The following is a 19,138-nucleotide window of genomic DNA, read 5'->3' as shown; positions in this document are numbered from 1 at the left end:
CAGCTGGGCCCCAGTCCAGAGCCTGATGAGCCCGGGGAGATGCACTGGACCTGCCTGGACACTGGAAGTGGCTTTTTGTCTGCATGGTGTGATGGGGGAAACATCCAGCCCTTCATGCATGTGTCTCCAGCACCTGATACACCTGGAGAGCAGTTGCTGGGACAAGGACAACCTCGCCAGGTGTTCCCCCACTTCCTCAGGAAGGGGTTTGGCCAGCTCTGATCCCTGCCCTGCAATAGCAAGGTGAACAAGTGGGGGATGCTCAGGTATGCCCACACAAGGTGGGGCGCACCTGCAGATGGAGGTATTCTCATTAACACTCAGTCCTGCCCTTTCCTGGCTTCATCATCCACTATCTCAGCCTTTAAGCAACTGCTTTGGACACACACTAAACAACCACAACACGCAGGGCTGCAATGAAAAATCAGCTTGGCCAAAGTAGTGCCATTTATTTTGTTTGCAAAACCCCTTTCAGAAGGTCAACACGCTGCAGGCTTGCTGGCTGCCACCAGGCTCCTCTCAGTGCGATGGGGGACAGGCCCTCCAGCCAGCAGCAAGGATGGACAGCGTCCATCCCTGGACCTGGAGAGCTCCTACCTCCCCTGGCGAGAGGGCAAACACAGCGCTCCTGGCACAGCTGGGAGCCGAGCGTGCCAAAGCCCAGCTAAGCAAGGACTTGGCACACCAGGACCGCGACACAACATTCACATGTCCTGCAGCCAGGGAAGCCCCAGAGCAAGAGGCACCAAGTCTGGCACGCCTGCTGCACCATGGAGAGCATTTACCTGCCCTTGAGCTGATGGTGGTGCTCCTTCAGAGGTGTCATGATGGGGCCACGCTGGGAAGCAGAAGTGAGACTCATCCTCTCTCAAATTAGACACCTGGGAGTGTCCTGTCCATCCTTTTTATCTGCAGGGAGCAGAGTGAGAGCAGCACCTCCAGGAATTAAGTCAACCTGAGACAGGATCCGCATGTCCACCTCCATTCACTGGCTGCTGAGGGAGCTTGCTTAGACTATACACCCCGCTGCAAGATGGGCACCACTAATGGAGAGGATCCACCCAGAACAAAAGTAGCCCCAGCCTGAGGAGCATTTCCTTGCAAAGAGAGAAAACCTGGATGAAGATGCAGGACACTGGACCATATGCTACCCAGATCCATCCTGGATTCTTCTCTGCCAATACCAGTGCCTACAACCAGCAGCAGCAGTCTTGCAGCATAGCCAGATGGGACTTCTTTGTTGGCGTGCAGCATTTTCTTGTTGGTGTTCTCCTGGTCTGTAGCATTTGCACATTCGTAGAAACATTGTGAGAGAATAGAGGTGCTGAAGGAGGGAAATATCTCCGTGGGGATGAAATGTGCCTGGAAGTCCAGAGCTAACCTTGGCTCCGGTGGTCCTCTTCCGTTCCCAGTGAGGTGTTGGTGAGATTTCCCAGGCAATGGCCCTTGCCACACAATCAGGATCCCTGGTAAAGCTTCATGATATTCTCATCGTGAAGCTTTTTCCACACCTCCTTCTCCAGGTTGAAGTCGTGGTTAATGTAGAAAATCAGACGTTTCCAGTCCTTGTCATAGTAGTGATCCGAGTACTTCTGGTGACCCTCCGTGATGTAGCCATAGGCACTCACCTGGGAAAGATGGGGTCTCACTGGGGAGAGGTACCAAGGATGGAGGGAGCTAAGTGAAATACAGGGGACAGTTCCCAAAGGGGGAGGAGGGAGCACAGGACAGGAATGCCAGTCAGGGCCCCTCCAGGTGACCCCTGCACGGGGGTCCAGAAGGACCAGACTATGAACACTGGCTCCAGAGAGCCTGCTGTCCTCTCGCTGCCTCCCTGGGAGGCAGGCTGGCTCTCAGGCCACAGCAGCTTCACAGCCTCTATGTGAGCTATTTTGGGGCTGTTTCTCTCATCTTCAGTCCGCTCCTCCAGAGCGGGCAAGAAGCCATGCGCCCTCAAGGCAGATGGTAGGCAGGGTTGGAGCCACCCCTGCTCTGCCCTGTTATCCTATCCCCATTCCAGACAGTGCTGTCTGCAAGAACCATCGTGCCCTTACCCGGTCACAGAGATGGAGGGCAGTCAGCAGCAGGAAGGCCCCCGTTGTGGGTCTGTACAGCCGCCAGTAGGGCTTTTCCAGACTTTTAGATTTTAAAAACCTGCAGCAGGAGAGAAGAAAGCACAGAGCAGTTGCTGGGTGTGGAGGTTCAAGTTGGGCACACCTTGTCCCCCTGCGGCCTGCGTGGCATCTTCCCTCCTCGCAGCAGTTGGTGGCCATACGAGACATTTCAGACAAGCCGTGAGTACGCCCACGTGCGGGTACCACTCTGCGCTCAGCAAAGCGCAAGGCCGGCCCAGAATGCTCCATCGCCTGCACCGCGACCTAAGCCCAGCTCTGCCCCAGCTTTATGGAAGTGGTAGGTCTTGAGGCTGTGGGGATAAAGGGGAGGTGGATTAAAGGATCTAGTATGTTAAAGCCCACTCTGAAATCTGTCCTTTGCCTTGCAGTGCAGAAGTGGCTTTGAAGCTCCCTGGTATATCCTGCTCCCCACCCACATTTAGGAGTGAAATGAGACATAGGAAAGATGCAGAGGAGGGTCACAGAACCCGCTAGGAGCTGCAGTGTTTTGTGCCAGCAGCCGGTAGGAAGGTAGCAGTCCACACCGGGAAAAAATAGCATTCGAGCCCTCTTGGCCTTGGAAAGGACGCGAGCCAGAGGGGAGACGGCAGAACGAGCAGGGAGGTGCAAGCCATCTGGCACTGCATTTGCCTTCTCTGAGAGAAGGCATAACTCCGCTCTCAAGGAGACTGAAGGGTAAACGCAGCCAAAGCAGGGCACAACAGGAGCTCTTCTTCCTACACCTCTTGGGCACGTGTGGCCCACGACTGGCAGATCTTACAGTGACAGTGTCCAGCGGGCTGGTGAAAAGGATTAGAGATGCAAAGAGCAGCAGCCAGGCCAGGCAAACGGGATACTGAAGAAGTGCCTACTTTCGTGTTTGAGGGCACAAACAACCTCCCGAGTCAAGAAGGGATCTCGGGAGAGAAGGGCTGTTACAGAGCCTTCCTCCAAGGTGCTAAGCAATGGGGAACATGAAAGGTTGGTCCTGAACTAGATCAACTATCCTGGCACTTTAGCAACACTCCTTCCACACCTAAAGTTGCCACTTGCCCAGGACCTCTTTTGGATGCAGAAAGCCAAACTGTCCCACGGCTGTTGCCTCTCCAGCTCACAGATGCGGGACGTCTACCCACCACTAACATCCCACTGCAGCACCACAGAGAATTTTAACTGGCTGCATACTGATGAAGCTTACCCCCAGTCTGCTGGTGCGGACCCCCAATCTGCTGGTGCGGACCCCCAATCTGCTGGCGCGGCTAAACTGCAGTTACAAGGGGGTGAGCTGGGAGGAGAGAGCCCAGAGACAGACAGAGATGGTGCTGGCCAGAAGAAATAAGCCCGTTACAGCACACAGCCCCCAGCTCACCTGTTTTTCATGTATCTGAGGAAATCAGGGTGAATCACCAGGTATTTGTCCATCGTGAAATCTTTATCGAATCTCTCCCGGGGCCTCTGCCTAAGGACAGGAATGGGGAGGCTCAGGACGAGCTCCTATATTTCATCACAGCTGGAAAGCACCAGCCCCGATGCGCTTGGTGATAAGAGAAGAACCACAAATACTGTCAAGTTATTCTGCAACATTTCCCAGATTGTGACAAAGCCTCCATAACCTGTGTGCATTGCAAAGGAAGAGATCAGGGAGGAGAGGCAATAACAGGAGACAGGAATATCAAAAGCATGTGTGTGTATAGACAAGAATTGGTGAAATCAGGCCTTCATCCGTGAGTCGGCCACCACGTACAGACTCCAGACCAGTCAACAGCATGTGTCCATCCCAGAGGACCACAAAGCTTCCTTCAGGCTCTGGCCACCCATCATTGAAATCAGCTCCTTCTGGGAAGGAGGTGTAGTGGATACAGCAGTGCTCAGAGCCGTGGAGGAAATAAGATATTTCTCCAGACAAATCTGCCAGGGGAGGGAGGCTTTAACCTGGCTTCGCCCTGGCCTGCACCTCAGCGGGGCTGAGCACTGTGGAGAGGAAAAGGGCACAACAGAGCTCCGGACTGAAGGGTGTAGCGGTGGGGCAGTTTGTTTTACCCGTAGCCGTTCAAGAATCCTTTCCTGATGTCGCTGTTGAGCAGAAGAGCCTTCAGCCACTCGTAGTCTCTGGCTCCCTCCAGGAAGTGAAGGTATCTGACATGCTAAGAAAACAAGTGAGGATTAATGAACAGCACAAGAGAGCCGCATCCTTTAAAAACAAAAAACAAGCAAGCACCTAAGCTCACTGAGTTTCTCAGACACACATCTTTGGTGCGCGGCTTTTAACTATCCCACAGAAGCAGAACGGAGATAACATCTGACGCGCAGCTACTTCCACATGCCAAAAGGCTGGGGTAGGACTGACGCAGCGTGCCGCTGCAGATGCTCACTCCGAGCCAAGCCAATGCAGGTTCCCTCGCTAAGGGTAGTGCTAAAGCGTTAGCTCAGCCCCTTGCTCCTCATGCGCGGCAAGATCAGAACCGAAGGCTGCAGACTCACAGCGTCCCATCAAAGCTGTGCACGCACGCGGCATGGACCTGACTTACTCTCCCCTGTGGGATGTGGCTGAAGCCTCTGCGTCCCAGGATCTGGAGAGAGGACACCAGGGAGTAGGCTGTGAATCCATAAAAGGAGGTTTTTGTTCCCACATCTTTTTCGTAACCTTTGATAACAGCCCCGCTCACCCTGGCCAAGGAAAGCAAACAGAGGAGCAGAGTTAGCAGGTGACCACTGAAAACCCTCGCATCCATGTTTATAAACAGGAAAAGACAGCGCTAGTCTGGAGGAAGGGAGGATTAGGTCCACTTTGAGCTACACCTCTTGATTTGCAGGAGAGCCCCTGCTTTGGAGACGGCTCTTCGTGGCTCATCTGTGAACCCAGGCGCTTCCTGTGTGTTTAGGAACTTTCCAGTTCCTTTTTGGTTTTTCATCTCCTCCTGCCATCAGTCATTTTGGCACTTGGGAGTCAGTGCGATACTAGAAGAGGTGAAGTTATCCAGCCGTAATTATCTAGTTGTATGTTATATGTAGTTATCTAGCCGGAATAAGCTAGCTGTGTATCTAAGAAGAAAGCCTGCCTTACCGGAAGACGTAGTCATGGGAGTCAATCTCCTGGCCCATCCCAGAGTTATTCAATATTCCTCCATTCCCCACGACAGCGCAGCTGATGCATTTCGGCATGCTGCTGTTGCTGTTGGCCAGGAGCAGCTGCTGGTGGGGATTTGGGGGCAGCAGGGACATGACCTCCGCCACCACTGTGAAGCAAACACGGTGGAGAGTTAGCAGCAAGAGCCTTTGGGATGGACACAGTGAAACCACCAGTTCCCACCACGAGATCCACCTAGCCTGATGCCTTTGACAGGGAGATGCTGCAAACCTCCAGCTACTTGGCATAAGGTTCTCGCTGGGAGTTTGATGGTCCCATCCTGACATGCCCCGAGGGACTCACGTGAATAATTCAGCTCCATGAAGCCAAACGGAGGTGCAAAATGCTCCAGGCGGTCCCACTCACTGTCATTGAAGTATCTCTTGTCTGTGAAGAGCATGATGTTGGGCAGGAAAAGATCTCGCAGCCAGTCAGACTTGGCAGCTTTGGCCCTCACTGATTCAGAGCAGGTCTTGAAAAACAAAAAGAAAACAATAAGGACTGATTAGCAGGGAGCTGATAAACCTGACTGAGTGCCAGTGCTTGTGTGCCTGTGTGTGAGTATCGGAAAGAAGCACAGGAACTCCAGCGGTACATCATCTGTTCCCCTCAGTGTCCCCATCACGGTGAAAATGAGGCATAATTTCAGCACTACATCAGTAACTCGCCGGTGGAAAGTCACCAACAAGGAAGCCAGAGCGACTCCAGGTCTCAGACGTTCCTCTTCAGAGCAACAGGCCTGCGATGCTCATGTGTTTTACTGGCTTTAGGCCTCATTACCTGATCAAATTGATATCTTTAATAGGACTAACCTAAACATGCCAAACAAGGCTACAAATCCCTGTTGGCAACGCACCTCACAAGGTCCTGGCCTCGGAGTGCACATGAGCAAACACAGCGAGGAGCACGTGAGATCAGATCACCATTATTGCTCCCTTTAAAGGTAAGAAAAAGCATGCAAACAACTTGTTCAATGTCATAAATGAGTAACAGAGAAGCGTGTGGCTGGGAAGGGAATCCAAGCCAGCTTATCCTCGCTAACAAAAGGGGTCTCATTGCAGCTGGCAAGAGTTAGGCTGTGTGTGCAGATGGAGAGCAAACAACTCCGCTGCGCTGGATTTTGCCGCTGAGTCAATTTGGGCTCTGCTTTCTTAGACACCTTCCCCAAATACCTACTGCGATACCTACTGCAAGACAAAACAGGAGACCAAGCAGACCTGCGTGCCCAGCTCAAATCCCCAGCAATGACCAGACTGCACTGCCAAAGCTGTGGGCTCCACAGCTGAGCCGGGCTCTCTGCTGCGGGTGAGGGTGACAATCCGGTCACAGGCGGAGGAGACAGCCCTCATTCTGCCTGTCACAACAGGAGTGCAACAAGACCACCATTGCGGAGGGTTTCACGTTGGCATCATTTCACTTGCAGCCCATTTCATGTCCAGAGACAGGGACACTCCCTTCCTGCTCAAGCTGTACTTTGTACAGCCCAAGGCTTGGTACTTCTTGTGCCTCCACAGCGAGACTGGATCAACACCCGAGGAACTAGAGAAAAGTCTGATCTTGTAGGAAATGAAGGAGGTGGGAGTGCTTCTAGTCACTCCCCTCTGCAGAATTAGAGATCAGGTTTGGGAGCGAGACCCAACATGTGATGTCTGGATCCACATCTTCACTAAAGACCCTTCTGCGTGCATTTTCTCCTCTTTTCCGTACTGAGGAAGGGTTTTCCCCACTGTCTCAGCTGCTCTGCACACCCAGATGCTCTGCAGCCCGACAGTGGAGGACATTCCCAGCTTCCTGCTGTGAACTGCTGTCTCACATTTCTCTGCCAGCTCCTGCTCTGCACTTCCGAGATGGCTGCACGTGGTCTGCAGCTCATCAGATGAGAAGACGGGAGCATCTGGCAGTCAACGAGCAGGATCCTGGTGACCTAACCCCACTGAGGGGGGAGGTACTGTCTCACGTGACATGTGTTGTCTTAGCCATGTATTTGGCCCACTCCCATTTGTATTCTGGGTGCCTCGAGACCATGGAGGCCAGGAAGAAGGATGCACATCCTGCACCACAGATCATGTGCCAGGCCCTTCTGCTGTGACTCACTGAGGCTGGGCCAGTGCAGGAGCTCAAGCGTTTAACAGCCAAGGTCCACATTTAATAGTCACAGATCTTGGGATAACAGAGGTATCTCTGGGGCCAGCTGCTCCTCTCAGGCAGCTCAATGCCACACTGAAGAGCACATCCCGTCAGCAAAAGAATGGCTCGCACTGCCAAAAGGGGCAATGGGGAACAACATCAAAATACCACAAGGGAGAGAACTCAAAAATAAAACATCAAAACAATAAAACTCATGCTAGGATTTTCTGTCGTCCCAGTTCATCTACCTCTGCCCTCTGCGTGTCTCCCAGGGCATCCTGGGCACCCTGGGCTTGGGGAATGGGATTAAATTTTTCAAGAGTAGCCCCTGCTCCACCAGGAGAGGTCTGAGCAGAGCGACATGGTGCCTGCAGCCCTGCCAGTGCCCTGGAGCAACATCTACATTCCCTCTAATGCCACCAAAATGACACATGGCAATGGTGGAAGACTGCGGCACTGAGACTTCAAATAGGCAAATGGCTCATCTAAGACCACCAAGCTAGAACAGGCGCTCCCATCCTCTGCTCACCTGCCTACACCCTCCCTCCTCCCTGAGCACGAGAGCCGGGTGTAAAGGCCACTTACACCCGGGTGTAAGGACCCTCCTCACTCTAGAGAGGGTTACCTGCCTGTCCGAGCCTTCCAGCAACAGGGGGGGCAGGGAAAACTGCTCTGGGTAAGCTTTACAAAAAGCTACCAGCACAAGATGGGGGACAGAGACAGTATTGTGCACCACAACCTGCCCCATCTGCTTCTGAGAACTTTGCTGTAGTTTATGCTTTTCCTAAAGGCCCTGTTCCGGGACCCAAGTAATTACGAGATGCTCAAATTTCACTTTAAATTAGTTCCAAACCCTTATAGCTACAAAGGAAAGGTCAAAAATATGGTCAGAACAAGAGTTCAGCGCAAAACAGAAAAGAAAAAGACAGGCTTTCAATTCCATGGCTTTTAAGACAACCTGATGGTGGGCACCAGACTTACAGCTTTGGAAGATCACATCAGTAATATGACCTACACAGGCAGAGGCGATCACGAGAACTACCCTACAGAACAACACTCCCAACAAACAGGATCTGTAAGAAAACTTTGATGCTGTAGCTGTGCAAGTGCTACTGCCCTGACAGGTACAACTGTATCGTTTGAGATTCTCATCTTCACCTCTACCGAAATACTTTCCCTGTGCTGACCAGGCCTATCGTTGTTCCTATTTAACAAAGAGGAACAAAGCAAGACTTGTTGAATGCCAGATTTGTTATGAATTATTTGCTCTGCTGTGATGATGGTTCAATGCATAGTAAGAAAACCCTACGTAGCAGCCCACCACGCTGGGACCATCCGAGTCGTGGAGCTCTGAATGGGTAAAGAATCTGCTTGCTCTACAGCTGTCTGCATACAGGGTGGAAAAGGTGAATTGGTGACATCTGGGAAAGACTCTCCTCTTGTTGATAATAAACCACAGGAACAGTAAAAATAGGTAATTTTTAACCATCATTTCTCCAATGAGGCACATATACACATAGTTGAATTGTTATCAATGTTGACAGAAAACCTTAAATATGGGAACGGTCCCCACCCTACTGTCTCCAAAGCAGATGGGCACATGCTTATCAATCTTCATCTAACCCTTTTTCTTTCACCTTACTTTGACTTTAATACAAGCATCTAACAAAGCCTCTGTTCCTGTGCATTGAGACCCTCCTCACCACCACAAGCATCGCTGCTGCCAAAGCGTTTGACTTGCTTTGGCACCCACGTGCTTGGGTGAACAGGCTCACGGAGGCATTCCTACTCTTGTTCCCTCACCGTGACACTGCTTGTTTTCTTTAGCTGGGCTGCATAAAACAAAGACAAAGGTAAATCTAGGGATTGTAAACCTGAGCCTACACAGGAACGCAGATGTTCAGTTTCTCAAGAGATTGGGTGAGAACTGGGACGCCTGTATGAAAACTGCCTTTTAGTGCCAGACACCTAACGCCTGCCCGCAGGCGTCACAAGACTAGGTGTGACCCAACTTACCTTAGGGTGCCACGTCACAGGGAACATATACGCTGCCTTGTGCGCCTAAGTCCCCTATGCAATACATCAAGGCATCTAAGAATGGGACCACCTTGTAACACATCTAGAAGGAGAGAGATTTTCCCCAGCTTCTGATGCACCTGAGCTCCAGAAAGGGCTGCTCGAGCTGACTTTCAAAGGAACCCATGGAAATGCATGCAATTGCAGTATGGTCCCATACCGGAGCATGGTGGAAGACTGGCCAGCCTGACCGAGTTGTACATATAGGTCTCCCTCTCTGGGTCCCAGCAGCATCTGCATATACCAGTGAGTTGACCTGCCAGCTTAGAGATCATCCTCGACTGCAAAGGGCACACATGGCCAGGGAACAGCAGACAAGGAGGTCAACAGGGAGGCATCATTCCTGGCAAACACACACAGCCATCACACCTACCGATGGTGGAGATGAGTTGTCCAGCAGGTACTGGTCCTCAAAATCCCACTGTGGCTCAGACTTGAAGTCAGCAGCCCTCAGTTTCTTCTTTTCTGTCACTGCAGCAGCCTGAGGAATAGGTCTTACCGTTGTCACTGATGCAGGAGGCTCTTTTGGTTTTGCTTGGTCTTTGGATATGCTGTTCTCATGAGCTTCCTTCACCCCAGAGGATGGTTTCACTGTTGCCTTCTCCTTGGCTCCCCCCACCCTGGGAAGTGGTTTCACTATTGTCTTTTCCTTGGCTTCTTCCACCCCCGGGGCTGGTCTTGCTGTTGTTTTCTCCTTGTTTCCCTGCACCCGAGGGGCTGTTTTCACTGTTGTCTTCTTGATTCCCTCCAACCCAGGGGATGGTTTCACATTCATGTTCTCCTTGGCTTCCTCCACCCTAGCAACTGGTTTCCTCATTTTGTTCTGCTCTTCCTTTCCTTCCCATCTTGGTGTCCTCTCAACCACATCTTGTTCAAGCCTTGTGATGTCTCTCCCCAAAGTCACCTTTAAAAAGCTCCTTGAATTCCCATTACCAGAATAGTTTAAACGCTGTTGCTCTTGGGTGTCCACTTGTACCATATCTGGGGCAGGTTGGAAAATGCTCAATTGCCTGAATGCAATCAGAGGAAAAGCAGACACATCACCACACTTTCCACTTAACACCGAACGCCTTCCAGCCCATTTCTAGTGCTCTTGTCTCTGAGCCCCTCTCTGTGCTTCAGAGCAAGCACTGCATACGACCACCACACTCAGAGGACTTGCCTTGGCAACTGCCACCGAGTTCCTGCAGGATGCTGTGCGAATTCAATTTCAACTTTGCCACCAAAGCATTATTCAACTTCCCACAGCAGCCTGAATACCGCTCGTCTCCCCACCAAGCAAATCCCAGAGGCTACACACTCCTCTGCAGCACCTGGCTCATCCACACTGGCAGTAACTGGAAGCCAGCGCAGAACAGCTTTGCCCTGCGCTGGGCAGGACCCCTGGCAACGTCCCCAGAGTGCTGCAGGACTCTCTTGGAGATCCTGAGTTCAGGACATGGCACACACCATGAAGGCAGCCATCTGGCTCTCTTCTTTGCCAGCAGAGCCAAGTGCTTCAGCGACAGAGCATGAAGATCTTCCAGAATTCAGTAACGGAAGTCTAATAAGAAGTGAAACTCGCTTTACCACACATCACTTCTTGAGCGTTTGGGGCCACAGGGCACTTCTTCCTCTCCTCCCCCCCGTAGCCAGCTAATGCAATGGCATCACCCAGCACTCGCCAGGTACACGTCTTAAGACAGGCACTTTGAAGCTATTAAAATACACTCTGAAGCTTAAAAATGTAATATCTCTGCATTTTCAGCAATCGCCTCTAATATAGCAGCTGCCCCGTTGCCTGATGCAGAGGCACAGGCAGGTACAAGGATATCACAGGGGGATACAGCTGCCAGCAGCACAAGAGCCACCTGCGACAAGACTGGGCTGAAACCCAGCAAAAAAATCAAGGCAGAAGTGGTGGGGTTTTGTCCCAAACATTCATTCTTACCTGCACACAGCTGGAGGGTGGAACAGAAACAAGGAAGGTGAAAAATTTCTGCAGCTGAGCTTTTATGTACAGCAAAGCTTGTCAGGATAAACCAGCATAGTTGTGGCCATCTGATTTCACACTCACATTTGCCCTTTGAACGATGCATTTGTTTTGGAGAGCTGTGGATTGCTTCCAAGGTGATAAATGGGAAAAAAAGCACCTCTGCAGATAGCAGGCTGTACATAACAGTTCAATTGCTGCCAAAGCTTCGGAGTGGTATAGCATTCATTAAAGCGATAGGAAATTATCAACTAAGGAGGCTTTTAAAAACCATTTTGTATCAGATAAATACTTGAACCTTTCCAATGCTATTTCTAAGAAAAAGAGGCTGCGGTAAATGGCCTATCAGCTCTGCCTCCCCTCATAATCGTTACCCAGGTTCAACCAAGTACGCAGCAGTCGCTTCCTACCATAGCGCTTCCTGTACGAACTTGTGTTACTGTTTACTGCCTAGTAAGAGGAAAGATTTTATATATACGCTCTAAGTAAAAAAGAAATTTGGTAAGGTAGCTCAGACAGATCTTAAAACCCTGGATGATTTTCCGTTGGATTTTTAAGATACTGTTTAGAATTTTGAAATTAAAGGGCAGAGAACAGATGAAACAGGACAGTATGACAAACCACCCCCCAACCCAGACTTCCCATACTTGCTGTCTTGCAGGGCACAGATTCCACCCCAGCTCTCTCACACTTTAATTTCAAATACTGTGCCAAATACACAGAGACCAAAATGTAACAGCGAGGGCCCTTCACAGCCAAACCTCGCTCCCGGCAGCCAGACCCTCATGGCCAGGCGCTCGTGCCTACACCGGACCCTGCTCTCCTCACCAGCATTTTAAATCCAGACAACTGGTCAAAGCAGCTCATCGGATTTCAGGCTCTAGAGGCCAGCTGGCAAACAACTACAGAATCTCAATGATATTTACTGTCATTTTCCTCTCCATTTACAAAACCCTAGGACAAACAGAGGGTAAAGCCACGAAAACGCTGCTTTGTCTGTTTTACGTTGCATGTAAAGGTACGGAAATAGAACTGACAGACAGATAACCACCTACTGCTCGTGCCTAGTTGTGTTTTACTTAAGTTGCAAAAATATGGACATTTCCATTATCTGAAACTATGGCAGAATGAAACGGCTTCAGGCAACTGGGCATGGAGGGCCAGTTCTTGTCCCAGCTCCGCGGTCAAGGACAACTCACTTCACTTCTGCACACCTTTTCCTTCTCCCCACCTCCCTTGCGTGGATTCTGTCCTCTACGAACCGACAGCTGTCCTCGAGCCGTAGTCCCAAGTCCCTGGGGCCGAGCTGAACTCATGCAACCTCCAGAAGAGATGGAGGCATTCCCAGCCTCACCCGTCCCGCCTGCCCCGCCGGCATCGGCCCCGCGAGGTCCCGCCGAACGCTGGCCCCACCGAGGCACGCCAGACGGCTCACCGGGAGAGCTGGGACCACGGGAGGGCTGGTGGGAGGCCGGGGAGCGGCGCTTCCTATAGACGGCACGGGCGCCAACACGCGAGCGAGCCGCGCGCGTAGCTATAAGGGCTCGGGTATCTGCTGTGCTCAGGCAAGGAACAGTGCTCCCCGCCAACCTGCGGGGGACACTTCGCTGCAGTCTGCACTGCAATTCTCTCCACACCCATTCTGGTAGGATTTACTTGACCAGTTTTATAAAAAATAATATATATATTGATCATGTCTGCATGACATTGGTCTCCCAGTATGCAGCATATCTGTATTAGGAATTGGATGTTGAACTCGCTACAAATTCGAAGGTATCCCACCAAATTCAATGTCCAGCAATGCAGTCTGGACTAGGGCTGAATGAACGGAGCCACCAGGAAAAGCAAACACTATGTAGTGCCAAAGTATGAAAACAGGTAGCATTAGTAAAGCAAAAGCTGCTTTCTTAAACAGCCACACAAGGAAACTCTGGAAACTAGCGATCCAGCAGAAGAAAGTTTTTGACTGTGGATGTTCCAGCACCGTGCTCTGATTCTACACAATGTGGTCTGCTAAAGCAAAGTGGTCACCTAACTCCGACCAGAAGAGCAAGTTTCAGGGTAAAAAGGCACAGAGACAGAAAGCGAGCACAAGCACTCTATCCAGACAGTGCATATCACAAGGAAGCAGGTCTCTTACCTGAAAATCCTTGCCTTTGACAAGTCAAACAAGGAGCTGAAATGAGCAACAAAGATGCAAAAGTTTGTTAGAACAATGAGCCAAACGAGGGCTCTGGGAATTTTAGGAAACCTTCTCCTGAAAATCCACATGGTGAGATGCCCGGGAGCAAGGGAGGCTCTGCTGCCGCTGCCCAGAGGCGCTGGCCAGGCAGCGCACTCCCACGGTGTGCTGAAGGAGCGGGCTGGTCCTCTCTCGGGGTTTCCCCGCAGGAAGGTGTACACCCTCTCTCCCAGTATTCCCAGACACTCTGCACGCAGATGCAATTTCCTCAGAGAAGACAGCAGCTTTGCACTGTTCCCGCCTATCACCCTAAGCTTACCGCAACAGAGCGGGGAAAGAAACGCCTTTTACTGCAAACAAGGGAAGTTCCCTATATTCTCCTTAATGAGGCTGGTGCGGTGCAAGAAGGAAACCCTTCACCTCTAATCTGGTGGAAGCATCACTGGGAACATTTGTGTGAGTTATGGAAGCAGCCAAAGTTACAGGCAAAGAAATTAGCTTTCAGACCACCACTTGCTCAAGGGCTCAGGCAAGATTCTAGGCATGACCATAACCCAATCTTTATTTCCTTCTTCATGCAGCACTTGCTTGTAGCTCCAGTCCAGAAGCAATCCCTGCCCCCAAAAGCTGATGACTAGACACACATCCATTTTACCTTGTGATTGCTTTGAAACAAGTCAAAGTAAGATTCCTTGCAAATCCACTACAGAACAAAGGAGTTTGTGTTTAGAGGCAGATTAGTGCTTGGGTAAATCATTAGAGGACAGGGCTAAGAAGCAGACAGTGCCCTCCCTCTCTAAGAAAGCTGACCTGCCTTCAGGGCAACTGGAAAAACTTGAATCCTGCATTTCGCTTGTCTGAAAGGTGCCAACTCCATCACAATCTAACCCTGCTGCTGCTGACGAACTTGTTACACAGGCCTGCCCGCAGCTCGGGTTCCCAGGCTGGCTCACGCGTGTGCCGCTCCAGCTCCGGGCTGCCGGTACAGCTCGCAGCGATACCCACCCTTCAGCTGCTCTTTGCTCTCAGTCAGGCTCCTCCAGCACCAGCTCTAGGACTGCTCTTTCACTTTTGGCTTCTGAACTCCTGCCCGTCACTTCACAGGGATCGCCGAGTGGCCAGGGGAGGATAGCCATGCCACTTCACCACGAAAGAGGACATGGAGGGACTTGAGCCTGTGGCTGGTTGCAGAATTTAAAAGAACTAGATCACCCTGGTGACCCCCACAGTACAGCACCTTGAAATTCAGTTGTTTTCAAGGGAGCATCTAATATATCTGAATTTTTATTCCACATAACACCAAAACATATTTCAAGTTTCCCGTATCTGTGAATCACGCCATCATGGACAGACAGACAACTGCCTTCTACACTGCTGCCCTTAGTGGGACCCTGGTCATTCGGGTTTGTACCGTACAACCAGGCTTTGCTCATCAACGGCGTCAGTTAAAACAAAGCCTCACTAATGCCACGTGCACATGAGACGCTCCAAGGGCACGGCAGCTCCTGCTGCAACCCTAGGCGTTTGCGCTACACCTGATTTGAGCCACGAGCATATTCAGACCCGGGATATGTTGCTTCCCATGGACAGGTGGCACCTGAGAACCTCTCTCCCCATCCCGAGTTCCACAATACGTATCTCGTCCTCTCCGCTTCGTGAAAATCAGCGGTCCGCCTGGAGATCAATCTTCGGCAGTCCAGAACACATCTCCCCACCAGCAGAGGGAAAGATGAGCAGAGATGAACACCGCAGCCAAAGAAACACTTACCCATACCAGAGATGTAGTTTTACAAGCTGCAGCAAAGAGCTATTTTATCTCACGGGGAGCTGTTAAATATTAACGCAGACAGTTCAAGGGGAAATGGCCACATTGCTTCTTACGACATAGGCTACTTTTGCACAGCTCTTATCAAAAATTAAGGTCAGATATAAAAAAGCTTTTGTTGACAATACCACAAATCTCAGAAGCTAGTACTCACACTGTTACTGAACACACAGGGAACTGAAGATGTTTGCTCTAAGTTACCGGAAAGCCAGTCAACAGGTTTGACACCTACCTCGTACCCTCCACGCATCCCAGCGGAACGCTGCAAGGATTCCCGGGCCCAGGCTCAGCAGCAGCTGCATTTCTTTATTGTCCGTACTTCCCAACAAGTTGCTCTCTCTGGATTTAAGTGCAAGACATTGGTTATCAGAGGACCTAGGAGAGAAAAATGAAAAAATAACACAGCTTTGAAAAGCCCTTGAAGAAACCTGAGGGAGGTGGCTAGTCCAGGGTACAACTCTGCCTCCACCTACGGCAAAACATTTCACTACCGCAGAAACCGAGCCTCGGATCAAAGGAGATCTGTTGAACAATTACAGGCACTGGGAAAGGGATCAGCCAAGGTACTGCCATGTTCCTGGGCAGTCCTCATTAGCTCCGGGCAGTTCTGGGGAGGTGGGCTACAGGCCCGGCTGTGCAGCAGGCAAGCAGCAACTCCCTGCCCAGGAGATCTCCAACAGGACACTCCTACGGGAACAGCTGCCAGTCCTGAAGCACTGACACGCAGCACGCATCGCAATGCCTGCAGTTCAGCCTTCCTCTTTCAAGCCCTACGCACCTTCAGGCATACTGCTTGGAAGAAGCTGCTTGTGTGCGACTACGGTTTTTTGGTAATAGGGTCCCAAAGGGAAATTCTGGAGGCAGCAAATATTTTCCTTCAACCTCCCCCATGTAACATGACTGCAAAACCAAGAGCCACAAGGGACAGCAAGATTCCTACAACCAGAAAAAGACAGCTTGCTTTGCTTTTAAGGAACTGTGCTGGCAATTGCGGAGAACATGTCTGTAGTACTCTGTGTTCAGGAAAGACTGCGCTTGGGGGAATATCCAGATCTCTGGCAAGCACATTGGCCAAAAGCAGGCTTGCTATGCAAAACACACAGCTTTGCACCTTGGTGTAAGAAAAGAAAACCTAAAAAACCTATCAGAGTACCGCCTTTCACTTCCTTGGAGTATTATTTCACCATCCTCCACCCCCACTGCTGAAACCAGCCCGTGGGAGCTCAGCAGCCAGGCTGGCTAGCGCGAACACGAGGTCAGACTGGGAAACGGGGATGCACTGTAACTCCTCAGGGATGGCCTGCTGAAAACGGAGGCCAAGAGCAGAGCGGCTCCCTTGTAAAGCTCTGCAAGAAGCACAATTCCTGGGATACACAGGGTTCCCAGCCCGCAGACAGGGAGGTAACAAGCAAAGACTGCACCTAACGCAGGGGCTGGCAGCCTCTCAAGGGCCACAGGCCAGGCGCCAGCCTCCTTTTCCGAGGTTTTGCACATTTCTGGCAGTCCTACCGGCAATCCCAGGCGATGCTGCTTCTCTCATGGTGCAGACTCCAAGCCCAGCACCGCTGCTCCGTGTTCGGTGTGTACAGCTACCAACATCAATGCCCACACCAGAAGTTCTTCTATTCTTTAGTGCTGTGAAAACAAGACCTTTATTTTTTTTAAACAAACTCCACCTGGGACCATCAAGTGAAGCCGGTGATCTGTCAGCCCTTTTCCATCTCTAACAGTCCATTTAATTCCACATCCACTTAACTACATCCGTACATCCTGGACAGATAAAAGGCAGATTGCCTTTCCGTTTTCTTTTATAAACAAACTTTATCTCCATTAGATCTTAAGCTGTGTGTGTTGTGGGCATCAGCTGGAGTCTGAGCTATGCCAACCATTTATCTGCATGCACGTTCTCCAGATGGTCGTGTAGCAAGTCTTGCTTACTTGCCTGTGCCCTGTGTGCTTTCCACTTTCCCATGGCTCTGGGCTAGGGAACAGGGCATCACCAGACGTGCTGTAAGGACAGAGCTGTTCGACAAACTCATCGAGCTTCACTGCAGGACAAACTTGTCTTTTAGTGACATCCACAACATACCAAAACCAGTACTTGACTGGAAGTCTGTGGAATAAGGACCTGCTAATGAAGGCGGGAACGTTTGGACCTGTTCACAGTATTACCTGACGATATAAGGACCGAGTGCTATAACTTGGAGAGAAAAAGAATGACATTGCCTGCAGCATGTGACTGCTCCGTGGTCCTGCCTGTGGGCCAGCAAGGGCTAAGCTAGCAAAGGCTGGGCTTGGAAAAGGTCGGTTCTTGTTCTCCCTCCCAGCTCAGCAGTCATCTCCAGAAGCACGTGCTTTCAGGCTGGGAATCCAGGACGGAAAGAAATTACAAGAGCAAACTCTGCACAGCTATTTGTCTTGCTTTCACCAAACAAAACTGATAGCCCAACAACTCCCAAGCCTGCCTTAATTCCACACTCGGTGACCATTTTCCAGCAAGTCCCTTCTCCTCTGCGTCAAACCTTCTCTCAAAAACACCAGACAAACACCCAGAGACAACAGCAAGCAATGCTGTTGCTGTTCCAACTCCTCTACTGCTGCACTTGCAAGAATACCCACCGTTTTGTCACAGAGCAAAGCCTCAGCAAACTGTGCCAGGAGGTGGGAACAGCTTAGTGAGCCACCTGGTCCGCGTTCTCCACGGGCTGAAATGCCCTGGGAGAGGAAGAGATGGCGGCTTCCACGGTGGAACGCTAGCGAGCGCCTCCTCAGCGTCCACACGGCAGAGCTGCAGAGAATGGAAAACTGGTTCGGTTTTTATTAGTGCTGTTTTGTCTGCTTGGTATCCAGCCCCCCCCAGCTAATGCCCCAGTACAGAAACTGCCTTGAATCTATGTTGTAACAGCAGATGATACGGGTCCAAGCTGGAGTATTTCCCCCTCTCCCACACCCCACACGGGAATGGGAACATAGCTGGCTTCTCCAGCCAGCTCCCACGCACCAGGGAAAGTCCTCGCCTGGGGCAATCACTGGGAGATGGGGTATAAATGCTCTGAATTGGGCCACATTACAGCCTCTGCAACTTGTTTTAGTTCTTGCTGCAAGCACAATGACTGCTCAGCTATGGAGCCTGCTCCCTGTGGCCGCAGCCGTAGGTGTTAACCTCTCCGTATTGAGTGAAGCAGACCAAGTCTTCCGTCACACTGCTTTGAGCTCTTCACCATTCACCCTATCCCGCTTAAGCTGCAACACTGAAATGGCTCTGGTCCCGACATTCCTTTCTCAGATATGCAAAGCTGAGAAGACTGATGAGCCACTACATTTGAGAGAATTTAAAAAAAACAAAAACAACAAAACAACAAAAAACAGAAAAATACACTCCCAGCAACAACAGCTGGAAACGTCAGCTGGAGTTACGCAGGCTGGGAAGAACCAGGGCTCCTTTATCCCCGTGCCTCCCTCAGCAGCCTTTTGCCTGCGCCATCCCAGCAGGAAGCCCAGCACATCCCCGAGAGCTGACAGACAGAGACCAAACTGACACCACGTCAGGGCGGATAGGGATTGAGGGGTTTTTTTCCCCTTTAAAAATCTATTTGATGGAAAGGAAGAAAATATTCCATTCCTTGACTAAGAATCCCTCCGAGAGCAGCTCCCCCGAGGAGCAGGGCAGTACTGCAGACAGGTGAGGAGGTCATTTCTTAAACTGATGGCTAGC

General features: G+C 51.0%; 1 protein-coding gene across 9 annotated transcripts; it reads right to left on the bottom strand.

Annotated features, from left to right (window-relative positions):
* Positions 1 to 412: 412 nt before the first annotated feature.
* Positions 413 to 15,757, bottom strand: ST6GALNAC1 (ST6 N-acetylgalactosaminide alpha-2,6-sialyltransferase 1). Of its 9 annotated transcripts, none has more exons than XM_087750913.1 (10): positions 15,656 to 15,757; positions 13,557 to 14,779; positions 9,818 to 10,454; positions 5,545 to 5,713; positions 5,179 to 5,350; positions 4,643 to 4,781; positions 4,155 to 4,258; positions 3,484 to 3,573; positions 2,055 to 2,154; positions 413 to 1,628 (listed from the first exon to the last, which is right to left on the bottom strand). In XM_087750913.1, the coding sequence occupies exons 2-10, from the start codon at positions 13,685 to 13,687 to the stop codon at positions 1,458 to 1,460; spliced, it is 1,713 nt and encodes a 570-aa protein (XP_087607039.1). In that variant the 5' UTR covers positions 13,688 to 14,779; positions 15,656 to 15,757; the 3' UTR covers positions 413 to 1,457. The 9 variants fall into 9 exon arrangements, 8 of the variants coding, with proteins under 8 accessions (XP_087607039.1, XP_009474908.2, XP_087607041.1 ...); XM_009476633.2 differs by having other exon boundaries at positions 13,557 to 13,592; XM_087750916.1 differs by having other exon boundaries at positions 1,536 to 1,648.
* Positions 15,758 to 19,138: the final 3,381 nt, after the last annotated feature.

Source organism: Nipponia nippon, unplaced genomic scaffold (assembly GCF_047370975.1).
Source record: "Nipponia nippon isolate SJK-2023a ecotype South Korea unplaced genomic scaffold, ASM4737097v1 scaffold_14, whole genome shotgun sequence".
Lineage (NCBI taxonomy): Eukaryota > Metazoa > Chordata > Aves > Pelecaniformes > Threskiornithidae > Nipponia > Nipponia nippon.
Note: the sequence above shows the minus strand (reverse complement) of the source record. Positions and strands in the feature narration are given on the sequence as shown.